This window comes from Lepisosteus platostomus, chromosome 24 (genome assembly GCF_059453375.1).
Source record: "Lepisosteus platostomus isolate fLepPlt1 chromosome 24, fLepPlt1.hap1, whole genome shotgun sequence".
Classification (NCBI taxonomy): Eukaryota; Metazoa; Chordata; class Actinopteri; order Semionotiformes; family Lepisosteidae; genus Lepisosteus; species Lepisosteus platostomus.
Genome location: NC_142634.1, coordinates 17,653,636 through 17,667,427, shown reverse-complemented (window position 1 = coordinate 17,667,427; position 13,792 = coordinate 17,653,636). Strand labels below are relative to the sequence as shown.

At 44.0% G+C, this 13,792-nt stretch overlaps 1 protein-coding gene and 1 long non-coding RNA gene across 11 annotated transcripts in view; one reads left to right on the top strand and one right to left on the bottom strand.

Moving 5' to 3' along the window:
- Nucleotides 1–13,422, top strand: part of rbm19 (RNA binding motif protein 19) — a 50,467-nt gene extending 37,045 nt beyond the window's left edge. For 6 of the 9 annotated variants that reach the window (XM_088618433.1, XM_088618432.1, XM_088618431.1 and 3 more), the window contains exons 23-25: nucleotides 2,291–2,411; nucleotides 8,352–8,447; nucleotides 11,731–13,422. In XM_088618433.1, the coding sequence (XP_088474559.1) occupies nucleotides 2,291–2,411; nucleotides 8,352–8,431 (201 nt within the window). In that variant the 3' untranslated portion in view covers nucleotides 8,432–8,447; nucleotides 11,731–13,422. Of the gene's footprint in view, nucleotides 1–2,290; nucleotides 2,412–8,351; nucleotides 8,448–11,727 lie in introns of all 9 variants that reach the window. The other 3 variants (XR_015929853.1, XR_015929854.1, XM_088618428.1) reach the window with 3 other exon arrangements.
- The window catches only part of LOC148641820 (uncharacterized), a 39,241-nt gene continuing 32,336 nt past the window's right edge, over nucleotides 6,888–13,792 (bottom strand). Inside the window, exons 2-3 of one of the 2 annotated variants that reach the window (XR_015929856.1) lie at nucleotides 9,055–11,499; nucleotides 6,888–8,726 (exon numbers count right to left, since the gene is read on the bottom strand). This is a non-coding gene — a long non-coding RNA (uncharacterized LOC148641820). Of the gene's footprint in view, nucleotides 11,500–13,792 lie in introns of both variants that reach the window. The other variant, XR_015929855.1, reaches the window with a different exon arrangement.

The following is a 13,792-nucleotide window of genomic DNA, read 5'->3' as shown; positions in this document are numbered from 1 at the left end:
GTAACGGAGGGATACGATTCTGGGATCAATTAGCTACTAGCAACCAAATAGGCATGACAGGCCAAATGGCCTCTTATGTTCTTAATATTTAAGCTGTCCCAGCTGGAAAAGGTAGCTGCCGTTGTAAAAAAGTGTTAACATAAAAAGAGACTGAGAACTAAGCCTAAAATAATAGAACAATGCAGGTGATGCAAAGTACTTTGTTTCATTCATGGGTCTGAGTACCTGCTCCTTGACAGCCGTGGTCTACACCCTTTCCAGGAAGCTTTAAATAGTCCATGTGTAAACCCTAGAAAACATGCTGACTTGTGCTAATTAAGCAAATAATTGGTCCAATTAAGTCATCCAGAGCTCAGCTGGAGCAAAAACCAGAAGAAATTGGCTATCGAGGACCAAGCACACGCCCCCCCGTTTTCTTTACAGAATATGCACCGGTCTGCTCTGTAATATCCCAGTCCGTTATTACATTGCTGAGCCTTTTAATGGCATCTCAGCATTATGTCTAGTGCAATTAAGGAAGTGTGTGCCGTTCTCAGCTGTGGAGTAGTGTCCAGTCAAGACGGGGCTGTTCCGTCTTTATTGGGAGCCTGAATCTCTTTCTCCCGCTGCCCGGGTCTCAGCTGTCTCTCTCCGTCCTTCTCAGCCAGAGCGGGCTGATTATGACAAAGTGAAGTGACACTTCCTGCGCCCCTTTCATTTTGCCAGGCGTAGCTCGCAGAAGAGCTCTCGTCAAGCGTTCCCATTAAAGGATCACACTTGCCAGGATACAGCATTGTCCGCCTCTAACACTCCATATTTCTCCTCTTTTTTTTCTTCTTCCAGCTCACTCCATACAGTGTTGATGAAGTGAGCTTTCAGTTGTCCTGAATTTCTTTATTTTCACATCTGCTCATGTTGCTTAAATGGGTATGTTTTTAACTCTTAGTTTGGTCTTTTCTATTCCTGTGAAGACCTGGTGGGTTAGTATGTTTTCTGAAAGGAACACACGGTAACTGTTCAGTGTTCTGAAAAGCTGTGACCTGTGTTTAGATCAAATATCGGCCTGTAGCTCCTAATATTTGATCATCGATATTGAAATGCATTATTTTTTTGGTCTGTGGAAAAACAGTGTAGGTTTGAGGTTTGTGAAATAAATATTTTAGTTTTAGTTGTATGAGTATATCTCAGTGTGTTCTGCCTAGTAATCTTCAATTCAGGACTTAGCTACTGAGAGATGCCTTGAAGGACCTATACAGGGATTTTTAAACTTTGTATTCAACAGTCTAAAGAGAAAAGTCATCAAACAGTGAAAGGGGGCCATCGACCCATCTCCCCTGTTTGGGTGCTCATAGCTAATTTATCAGATGTTGTTAATTGAAAGAAATCAGACACCAAGGCTTGGTAGCCTGTTCTAGATGCCCTTTTTGTGAAAAGAAGTGTCTCCTATTCTCAGTTTTAAAAGCACTTACACATTGTTTGCATTTGACCTTAGGCTCATACATCATTGCTGTTTAGAAAAGTCCATAGTGTAAACTTTGTCAGTGCGTGCCTTTTTTATCGTTTCCCTGCATCGCCCAGTAAAGTGGAGCTTTTTCTGATGACAGTTAACTGTTAACTGAACTCCACCAATACTGGGACAGTTGGCTGAAGAGAAGACTGGATTTCCTTCAGAGAATTCCAGTCACAGCCAGCTAATGGTAAACCCCAGCTTCCGGTTCAGTGTTTTCCTTGTTTTGTGCGTTTGCCTGCCGAGTGGCTCAGGAGCGCCGGAGCGGTGTCCTTGCTGTGGAGAACAGGCTGGTCTCCCTCCCCAGACCAGGCTGCAGCTTCACTCAGTCCTGTCACACACAGCTCCACACGTCATCTGACTCCCGGAGACCCTGCGGCCGCCCTGGCAGTTCAGGAGCTGAGGCGTCACGCGCAGCTTTTGTTTTAGAGAGATTTGTAATTTTTTTTTTTTAGTTTTGTATCGGCAAAAACCGTACTGCGGGACGGTGACAGCTGTTTGTGATCGCCACGTTCGCACCCCTGTCACACCCCCTTCCCCTTCTCCTCCACATTAGCGTAACACGGCGCCAGGTTAAATAAACAGGCAGCAGTTTAGAGACATAATTACTGTTTTCTCTGATAGCATGGCACCTCCGCCAGCCTCCGCGTCTGACTGCCGCTCCTAATTGGCAGCGCTGCCTGGCGAAGTGGGAGCTGGGTCTGTTCCCTACCCTAGCTCTGCTCCCTCTTGCCGCCTGCCTGAGAGAGGCTCTGCCTTGTGAGTGCTGTCATTCTCTTTGCGGTCGTGTCTCCCTGCTCACAGAAAGCCTTCAGCGCCCTGTGTCACAGCACCCACCTGTACGGGCGCCGGCTGGTGCTGGAGTGGGCGGACTCCGAGGAGACCCTGGAGACCCTGCGCAGGAAGACGGCCGAGCACTTCCACGGTAAGGCCTGCCCCTCCTCTTCCTCTTCTCCTCCTCTTGGCTCGAGCAGCTCAGTGCGTGCCGTTGTGTGGCAACATCGCCATCCTGAAGCCCAGCCATCAAGGCTCACGACAAATCAGTTGCACTGTGTGTGCGTTTGATACCAATGTGAAGAAAGGTGAACAAGCTGCCTGAACGTCCAGCTACTGAATCTCATTTGTTTGAATTCATCCTGTTTGCCTAATGGCCTGATTTTAGGCATCAGCATAAGATCTTTCCGTTCAGACTGTCTGTATACATTTGCCATGGAAAACATTTGAGCATTGTGTTGAGTATCCCTCAGCCAACTGTAAGCGAGTGGTCCCGGATGCTGTTGCCCTCCCAGTCAATTCTGCCCAGGGCAGTAAAGTGTCTTTCTCGGGGCTCCCTGGGGCAGTGGTAAGGTGGTTGTGGGGGAAGAGTGTGTCTGTGCAGACAGTGATCGATCAACACTGTACATGTTTGTTTAGAGAGATCATTAGGCTGTTTGGCGTTAGGTCCTCAATCAATCCTTCCTGATCTGTGCTTTCCCAGTTCAGCAGTTCTGCAGGACTGGGCAATCAATTGCCTTTGGCCCAGCTTGCAGTGAGCCTGACTTGACAGTGATCGGAACTGGCTTGCATTTTACTGACAACACAAGATAAACTTTGGAGGCGGGCATCTGCCATGGTGCTTGTCGCCTTTATTTATTTTCAGTTGGAAGTGACCAATGATACTTAACCATTTGTCATCCTGTTTGGACTGCTGTTTGACTAGCTGTTCTCTTACACTACTGGTCTACCTGCATTCTCCCCAGCAGCACCTCTATGGGTGTCCTGTCTAAGGACTGACTTGCTTGGTTACTTAGATTTGACAACTTCAGGCTGCACAGTGGTACTGCAGCTCGTCACTGCGGTGCTGTGGGTGCTTGGAGAATCACAGAAGGATCTGGTATGGTGTTTGGGGAGTGAGAACAATCCACAGTCTTGTAAAGAGCTTAAGTGTATGGAATTATTATTATAATTTCCCCTGTTCACACTCAGATCAAATGATGGCTTTGACAGACATTCATTGTGATCATCAGTCTCATACAAATTATCCTCAATTGTCACGTGGATTTTTTAAAAGTAAAGGAATTTAAAAGTTAATTGCTTCTACACTGGGTAGAAGTGTGGAGTGTAGTGACCAGGGTTTTGGATGGTAACTGGGAGGTTGTGGGTCCAAATCCAAGGTCAGACATTGATGTTCTGTCCTTGAGCAAGGTACTTCAGTACATTACCCAGTTGTATAAATGGATGCAAATGTAAGTCACTTTGGATAAGAGACGGCCAGATCAGTAATACCAGTTACATCCACCAAGTCCTTTGTGAAAGCCACACCCGCCCACACACCACGCACCAGTGAAGAAAGGCTGAATCACAGCTGACTCTGAAGCCTTGAAGAATCTTTGGGAGCCAATACTGTCACTCAATGGGGAGAACCAAAATAAGATATATTGCCGTGTGCCTTTTGGAAGATGTGCTTCATATTAGACCTAGCAACCTTGTTATATTATCATAAATGAACTCAAACCCTTCTCTCAGCTTATAGAAACGCGGTTTATAGTTATTTGCTATGTGGCTTGTTCCAATACTGGCATTTTTGGTTTTGAAATCCCTTTGGATCCATTTACTTCAGCCTAGTTTGACAATCTGGATGAATTTAAAGGTGATCTGAGAAAGATGTGTCTCCCTGCCTACAGCTTCTGAAGGCTCCTGGTGCTTCTTCTGGACCAGAGCCCTCACTGCCTTGTTGTACAGTGGCCAGCAATGCCTTATTGTCATGTACTGTAGGTCCACAGGAGTTTATAGCACAAGTGTCTATATAGTAGAGTAGTTATGTTTAAAAGTGGATGAATCTTTTCTTGCTAAATCTTCTCTTGGGTGTTTTGATGCTTTTATAAGATTTGTTTTTTTAGCTAAGAGCATTAGAATGTTAGTGTTAGTTCTACATTTGGGGGAGGAGGGTTTAGGCAAATACTTACATTTAGCCTTGAATAAGCTGATTTTCTTTTAAATCCATTTACAGTTTATGGCATTTAATGAGATAGCAAGGATCTTTAGTCTGTGCGCGCGAGAGAGAGTTCTAACTTACAGAGCAGTAGAAAGAGATGAACTCATCGCACGTCTGTCCAATGTGATTGTAGGAAGCAGCAGATAGAAAAAAAAAACTTGCCAGTCTATGAAAAACACAAGGAAGAGTCCAAATGCAAGAACCCCACCGGGACCATTCAGGCTTATTTATTCTCTAACATCACATGTGGTCCCACGCCATTCTCCAAAACTGATCCTAAAGGAGACAAGCTATCTGGAGTGACAGCATGACAAGATCAAGAGCCGACTACTGAAATTACCAGTGCTTGAGTGAAAAAAAGCCACCCATCTTCAAATGGTCCTTCCTTATGGCAAATGGCAGCAAATGTTTTTTTTCCCTCCATCTTCATTCCCTTCTGTTTATCTGTCTGTTTGCCATTCTCACACTCTCTCCCTCTCCTCCCTGCTATTGTTGCTCTTAATGATGACAGTGATTCAGGGTTCATGCTTAGCTGCCTGTCGCTCTATTTCGAGACGCTTGCCTATTACCTCTCTGCAAATCCAATTTCCCTGCCCTATTGTGCTGTCTCTGCGCCTATTCATTACCACCAAGCAAATGAGACTGGGGCGCTAACTCTCAGGGGCTGGGGAGGGGGGCTGGCTTGGTCTGCATTGAAAAGGGGAAAAAATCAAACCTAATTATTGCTTATTGATTTCCTGTACTTCAAAAAAAACAGTTTTGTTTTCTTTATGCTTCAGCCCCCTTCTCTCTGTCTCTTAAACAGATTTCAGTTTGCATGTGTCTGTCATTGGGGCTTTGTTCTGGTATGTCAGTCTGTGCGTTAAGGTCTGTCACCTGTACGAAAAACTACCGTATTTGTGTGCATATATGTATGAGAATTTTTAAATGTAAAAATAGTGGAGGAATGTTTTTGGTGCAGCTATGGATGTGGCTATGTAAAAGTCTTCTTCTGTTTAGTTTGTCTTATTGTGTGCTGTGTGCCTATTCTGTCTCTTCCTAGCCGGCTTCACAACGTTCAGGTTGTCTCCGTTTCTGTCAAACGTGTTTCTGACGCTAGACTGTTTAAGGCCTCCACTGACGATTGTAGGTCCGATCTGGTCTGTGTCCAGAGATTTGCACATATGTGAACAAATGTGTACACGGGCGGAGCGGTGGCTCTGTGGCTCAGGATCTGCGCCTGTGACTGGAAGGTTGCCGGTTCAAATCCTGCGTCCGGCAGAGGAATCCTACTCTGTTGGGCCCCTGAGCAAGGCCCTTAACCCTAACTGCTCCAGGGGTGCCGTACAATGGCCGACCCTGCGCTCTGACCCCAAGCTTCTCTCCCTGTCTGTGTCTCCATGGAAAAAAGCTGGGGTATGCGAAAAGATGAATTCCTAATGCAAGAAATTGTATAGGGCTAATAAACTTACTAAAGATTAAAGAGCAGGAGTACTAAGAGTAAAGCCACAGATTAATTTACTTTCACTAGAGGCAGATGGTGGATAGTGAGGGGAGGGAGGTTATATATACAACGTATAACAAGTAGTGTAATTTTCTCGTAAACGAGTTGAAAGATATGCAACTTCTAATCCTCCAAACAACAGGCTGGCAAATCTTGTGCATTCCACACCATTTTCACACTCTGAAAACCTAATTAAAGTGATATGAAGCCCCGGCGATGTCAGTAGCCAGCTCTGTGACTGCGGCTCTCGCAGGCGGACCCTGGCGGAGCCTGTGTGCGCAGGCAGGTCTGCAGTCCCGCTGTGAGCAGGGTGACGTCCTGGTGCTCGTGAGCTCGTGGAGCGAAGGCTGGGGTCAGCGGGTCATGACGTGGGGCTTGTGGTTGCAGAAAGAAGCAGGTGGCCTGGCCCTCTGCTATCAGAGGATGCCATCGTCATGAGGTGCTGAGCTGTGTTAATGAACATCGAGTGATTCCTGAATTAAGAGGAATGCAAAGAATATCAGTTGCAGAATAAAAAACTGCAGCTGTGTGTGCGCACACGTGATCCCATTTGTCTTCTCATCCATGTGACTCAGCTGATATCCTCATAGCTCTTAAATCCAATAGGATACCTTGACAGGCAGTATGGCATTCCGAATGAGGTCTCATACTAATAGATATCCTGCTGGCAAAGTGAGATGTGTTACTGGGATTATTATCCTCAATCAGATCAGGGTAGAAGCTCAGCAGAACTGCTAGCCAACTATTCCAGATCCACAAACTTCAGGCGAAGTGCACAAGAAACTTGTTTTTTCTTTTCCATCTGCCCCCACAACATCTGTCCCTCTGAGTGGATGAGTATTAAACACTGGGTGTGTTCATATACAGGAAAGCGCATGAAATCTCTCTCTCTCTTAATTATGTGAAAATCATGTAATTACCCCAAATCACTGTAAATTACTTCATTTAACATCTTCAATTTTAAACTTTATTAAGATAATGAGGATTTCATAATTGCTTGATGAAAATCGCCAAAGCCTGTTTGCTTTCAGGAAATTGGGAGTCCTTGTGTGTGCAGTAGTTTCCTCTTTTTTGAAATGCTGTCTGTCAGTCACTTGGTTGGCGTGGGTGATGCAGATTACAGTGACAGTGGTTAATGTACTTCCCCCTTTTCAGGGGCTCAAGTGACAAGTATTTCTTGAAGGTTATTTAGAGCAGACACTTGAAATGTGTCGTTTGGCCCAAAAATATAATGAAATCGTAAACCCTGTGAATTGCTATCAACAGCCTTTAAATGACATTGGCAGCTGGAGACTTTTGCCTGCAAATTTCATGGAAATAAATAAAGTGGTTGGAGCAGTGGCATCCGGAAGGCACACGCTCTTGAAGGATCTGATCCGTGAGGCGTGGCTACTAAGACATTGGACGTTTTGGGTCATATTTGTGAAAATATGATCACTTTGGCTTGAAATAAAAGCAGTTTCTGAGGTTACAAAATGCTAATTGATCAGTGTATTTTTATTTGGTTTAATGGTTTTTCTTTGCAGGCAAAGCTGTCTCAAAGCTCTTTGAAATTAATCATTTTCAAGCAGAAGTGTTGGTAAAAGCGCATATAATTAAACAAGTCTCAAAAAACATGTGACAAGCTTGCTGATGATCCTAAAATCTAAATCCTTCACATAAATGATCTAGATACTAGTATCATCAATCAAATTTGCAGACAAAAAATAGGCAGGATGGAAAACACTTTAGAAGCAGCAAATGCATTACTAAATGTCTTAGATAACATTCAACAATGTATTACATGTAGAGAGAAAAATATGAATTATACATACAACATTGGAAGCACTAAGCATTAAGAAACAGACATTGAAAAAGATTTAGGTGATATTGTGGACAATGTGGTGAAATTATCAAAAACAACAATTTCTTGAATGCATAGTTAAAACTGTAGACGTGAATGGAGGTTGTTAAAATGATGTCATGTATCTGAGACCTCATTAAGAGTACTCTGTGGTCGCCACATGTCAAGCAGACAATGTTGCTTTTCCGAAGCAGAGGGCAATGAGCTTATCAAGATCAACACTGAAGCACCACAGTGGACACAAGTGCAAGCGAACGGGAAAGATGATTAAGACAGAAGGCACTTCCATTCTCGGATAGTGATGGCTACCCAGTCATGTTGTACAAAACAGACACAAGTAACTCCCTTTTTACAATTACATGCGTTGCAAATTTAAACCCCATAATCCTAGGGCTCAATTCTTAGAACTGTTTATGTATAAATGATTAATGAAGTATGTGAGTCCATCATGCTTTCACAACAGTTAACATTGAAGGGGGTCGGGCTCTGGGACAGTTGTTTCCTCTTGGTTTAGTGGAGTGCTGTGTTCTCACCAGCCCTGTGTTTCTCTTCCTTGTGTTTTCAGATGCCCCCAAAAGGAAGAAGCAGTCAGAAGTGATGGAAGATATCATGGAGCAGATAGAAGCTGGAGAGGAGGAGGACTAGAGGGGTCTAGTCATAGGTGGGTCTTCTCAGGTGTACACAGCCCCCTTCACAGCATATTTCCATCCTCTTGTCCAACTGCATAAACGTCCGGGATTCAGCTGCCCGTTCAGCTGTTACATCTCTGTCAGGGAGGAGGACTGAGGATGAACGGGTGTCCTCCCAATGTTTCACCCTCCTCCTCCTCCCCCCAGAAAAACTGGCTCCTGCCCTCCAGGACCCAGGGAGGCAGTTTGAAAGTAATGATTCTTCACTATTCTTCTAATCAAGCTGAATTTGCAGAAAGTCTTTCCCGTGTCTGTGTATTAAAGTTGGAGATGTCACATAGTGAAAAATACGTGTACAAGATATATTCATATAATAATTAAAAATGACTTTCATGCAGATTAGCTTTTATTACCAATAAAAACGACCATTATTTAATCATCTTGAGGAGGAAATTCAAGCAACAGCATATATTACTTAGCTTTTTTCCCCCTAGGTACATTTAGGAACTAGAGTTTAATATATTGACAGAAAATCTAGAGTAGATTCAGAAGGGTTTTGGAACGAACTGTTCTTCCCGCGCTGTGCCTAGATAAAGGTTCAGCTTGCTCGTCCTGTGTAGGAGCTTGCCCCGTGCTTACCTGTACCTGCGCTGTGGCAGTCTCCGATGCTCCTACAGCCGTGGAGGCTGGAAAGAACTCGATTTCCAGACCAGGAAAAGGATTCAGTATAACTTCAGCTGATATAGCTTAAAGATAAGGAAAAGCACGGTGCAAAAAAGGCAGGCTTGGAGCTGAACAGAAGCTTCTGTTCACAACCGTGTGAGGCTGCAGTCAAAAGAATACGCCGACTTGTCAATAACACTTCTCTCAAAGTTCTGTTAATTAATTTCACTATGCATCGATTACAGCGTCACTTACACTTAATTTAATGGATCAGGGTGCATAATTATAGTTCAAATGATTGTATGCTTATTGCTTCAATGCATAATTACAGTGACAAGGCCGTTAGGAAATTTCCAAACACTAAAATTAAAGGAAGCTTTTTTTTAAAAAAAAGTTTCACTGAACTTCATCTGTTTCAGCTTCATTGTATTACAGTTCGTGTTTCCTAAAAAAAAATAATTCATCACACTCACATTGTTTGATGAGCTGTTAATTAAGATTAGTTTTAAAGACTGGCCGCTCAATGCTCATATGATTGTATTTCCCTGACGCATGAAGAGGTCTTCAGAATACAGGTTTATTAAAAGCATACTTGAAGCTTAGAAATAAATAATTGGCCAATGTGGAAAAAAAACAAATCTTTGATCGGTTTTGTCTGCTTAAACAAAAATCAAGAGATTTGTGTGGGCAACCTTAATTGCTTTTAATTATAAACCCCTTTAAAACATAGTTCCTCACATTAATGCACAACAGCCTTTCAGTGGATTACACGCAGTACTTGGTTGGATCCTTGTGTTCTCTCAAGGAATGAAAACATTTGTCTTCTCTTTTCATGTCTTTAGATTATGCTTTGCCTCTGTTTGGAGGAGATTTTTCCAAATGAATGAATGTGCCGAATGCCGCAGCCCCATTGCAGCTCTGACTCGGGGCAGTTGTGCGTTGCACTAGTGGTGCGAGGCGTGCGGAGGCCTGTGGAGAGCCAGTGTGCGCTGCTCTCGCGCCTGGCTCCATGCACCAGGCCCCCGCGGCCGTGCGCGGGCATTGTCTTTCCCTCCTGAAAAGAGGACGCCCTGCACGCGCACCTTTGTGGAAGAGGCAATTAAAACGGAGACGTGCCAAGGCTGGAATTCATTAGAGCGATTTCGCAGCCTCGTTCTCCCCCTTGCTGAGCTACTAAAACGCCACTTAATACACCGCCGGCCCCAGATGTCCCCTTTTCCCAAGTCTGGCGTTCCTGACATATGGAGCTGGCTGCCGTGGGAGCCGGGAATGGGCGCTCTCGGTACGATCAGCGGCCGCCTGCCCCCCCCGCCTGCCTCCTCACCTGCTGCCGCTCTTCAGGTGCCTGCTGTCCTGGAAGCGGGAGCAGAGGTGTAAATAATAGGAAAGCGGGAATGTCCCACTCCGGCTCCCTGCCCTTGCCTTCTCATTTACCCTTCTCTGCCAGGAAGAGGCGGCAGGAACAAAGGAGAATGAAATTCCTGCTGATCCCGTAAAACCAATCTTTTTCGGCCTTTTCAAGAAACCTTTCCACTCAGGATCCCCAGTTTCAGCACAGTCTAACGGAGGCAGCCGTTGTAAAATTTTAAAAGCGCGATTGCGTGCATGCCGTATGCTTTGTCAGAGGGTATCTGTTGTTTAAGTAAATACAATTCATCATTTTCGATAAAACTAGAAAGAAGTTTTCCCTCAGGAACCCTCAAGCAAAATATATACACAAGAATATTTTGCCACTGCTGAGGTGCAATCATTCTAATATTGAACGTATCCAGAAATGTTGAACAGCGTTAAGAATTGAGACTTTAATGCTGTTGCTGTGCTTTGAACTACATTATGCATCTAAGATGCCTGTCATTTTTTCATGTTTGTAATTCCCAGCCTTATTAATTATGAATGAGTTACTACTTATTACTCTACTCACCATCCTTATCAATTCTCCCCTGAAAGCAGGGTTTGGGTAACAATTCCGTACATCTGTATCGAACTTATGTTGTTATTTGCCTTTATTTGGCCTGTTATATTTCTTAGGAGCTATAATATGAGAGGAAGAGTTTTGTTTCTTTATTTCACGAATATCCGTGATGACAGATAACAGTACATCTGTGCATTAAGACCTGAGAGAAATGAGTTGGCCTGTCAGTCACACTTGGAAAGAGACTCTGGTGACGTTTGCTGGGCTTGAGGACCCAGGCTTCCCGCACGTGCTTGGGTCGCAGGCAGCGAGAGACATGAGGGATTAGCCGGGAGGGGGCCAGCTCTCGGCGTAATGGGCTGCTCAGTGGGGTGAATAGCGACTCCTGAGAGGGGCTGGGTGATGTCGGTGAGGAAAACGCTGCTCTTCCTGTCGGGCACCTCGGCTCCCCTAGTTTATCACATAGTGAAGGGTTCTGCAGCACAGGGATGGTCAGAGAGGCGATTGTTCTGAAAAAGAAAACATTGCCAATTCTGAATCGGGAAGGTGTATAATAACAAAAAAAACAATTGCAGATTCCTAATTAAAAAAATAGAAGGGCGACTTGTAGAAGCCAGTGGGGGTGAGGAAGAGGTTGCTCACATGCCTGTGTGCTCTGGCATGGAGCTCGGGGCCGGATGCAATGGGGAAAGTCACTCCACTCTGTCGCCTCCTTGACTCCCTTTGCTTGTGTTCAGCAGGTCCCCTCGGGCTGTGCCAGCGAGGTAGCCCCCTTCGGACAGAGCGGCTGGCGAGCTGCCCCGCAGCCTGCAGCGCGGCCCCTGCCACAGACCACAGGCCTGCAGGCTGCGGGCACTACAGGGCAGGTTCAACACTGCCATGCTAGGAGCCAGGAGCTTGCAGATTCAGGACCCACAGCAACAGAGCAAGAACCACCCCAGTCTGGCATGTGTGGCTCTTCCACAAACCGGCTCGCTCCTCCCTTCTAGGTTTCTACTCCAGAAAGTTGCATTTGTAAATTCAGCTTTTTTTTTTCTAGTAATAAAATAAAACTAATTATATAGCTGCAAAAACTGTTTTTTGCCTTTTTTAAACAGATTTACAGATTGAATGAGCCCTGAAGGTGCTGTATTTTTTATTGTAAATTATTGTAAGATGGCATTGCAGAACAGTAGAAGAATAGATTGATTTCTATATTACAAACCGGTGTGCTGTTCTGTCTTCTCCTCTTTGTATTCACATTACTGTAAAGTTATTATAAATTTAGAGACTATACTGTAGATATAGATGCTGAGTATATATTGTCATTTTGAGTACATACTGCTGTAAAGATACCAGCTACAGGAAATGTATTGAATACATGCAGGGTATATATAGTAATTGATCTTCTGAGTGTTTAGAGGCAGTATTGTGTGTACTGTACTATATGGCACCAGGTGTCTGATTTTAGCAATGTAGCAGCTTTGCAAAAGTTACGTTGTGAGTCTGACTATGACACAGTTTAGCCTACAGTTAGTTGTTTCTCTAACTTAATACCAGGAGACACCTGGAAAGTGCAGAAACTGCCGTAGTAGTAGTAAAAAAAAAAAGATGTCTCTGTATGGAACCCTGTGGAACACCCTGAGTAAATTACGCTATTTTAAAAGCAACAAAGATTTCTTAATTGTCTCCTGGTAATCAAATAGCAGCCTAATCAATAAAGGGAAATCCCAGTGACCCCTAGAACATTTTCCATGCGATCTAGTAGGCTGCTATATGCTCTGCAAACCTACAGCATATACTGTACACTTGGTCTTTCATGGTGAATGCATTATTGCCACAAGGTAAGGTTTACATTTCTTAGCTGGGAGTTGGGAAGGTATTGTGCGAACTAGATCTTTGAAATCTGCCTGCTATATTCATCACTAATGCAGCGCCCTTTCGTTTTTTTTTCAATTTACCAAGAAATGAATTAAATTGCACGAAGACAAAGACGGCCAAGACAATGCAGGAGGATGTGTGTGCGTGTGTCCGCGTTCCGACTGCTCAGATTTGCAAAAATATTCTTTTGAAAGGCGGAATCAGACCTTGAAAGTTTTTTCTTTTTAGAGCATGCCGATATTCATAAAAATGTGAATCGTCTCGTGTATTCATCAATATTTGTGTTTAAAAAAAATACCTGTATTCTTCTGTGTGCGCGAAGTGGGGAATGTGTCCTAACAAAGGGGGAAAGTGGCCAAGTGTGTACAATACTGGCCTTGAGAACAGACTGTGACTTTGTAAGATGGTGAATGAACCCACTGCCATTCTTTACCAATGGAAAATGGTGAACTGAGGGGCTGTGGTCCATTGTAATGCTGAGCACGTATCACAAATGTGAAGGATATGTGGGTATTACAGCTGTGATTGTGCTGGAGTTATTTTATTTAAGAAAAATAAAGCTTTGAAAGGAACAGAGCATTGCCATAACTTTGTGGCCATTGAAGAACAGAAGTCTATTACTTCATCTTTTCACTTGCTCGAAACAGCAGGAACAGCAGCTGTTGTTCAGCCCTGAAATCTTTAATTAAAAAAATATATATTTACTGACAGGCCCGTTGTATCAAAACTTTTTTTTTTCCCTACTTTTGCTCTATTGTTCTCATGCCATTTTGGAAGAAAGTCAGGAAGGTAATGTGGGCACTTAGTGGAGTTGTTCTTTTTTTTTAAAATCTGTAAGTGCTCAAAAGTCCCAACATGGAAAAAAGAACAACAGCAGCACTTCCCTTCCGCCCACACCTTGACACCACTGGCCGTTTGCCCAAGGCTGCTCTGTGATAGAAG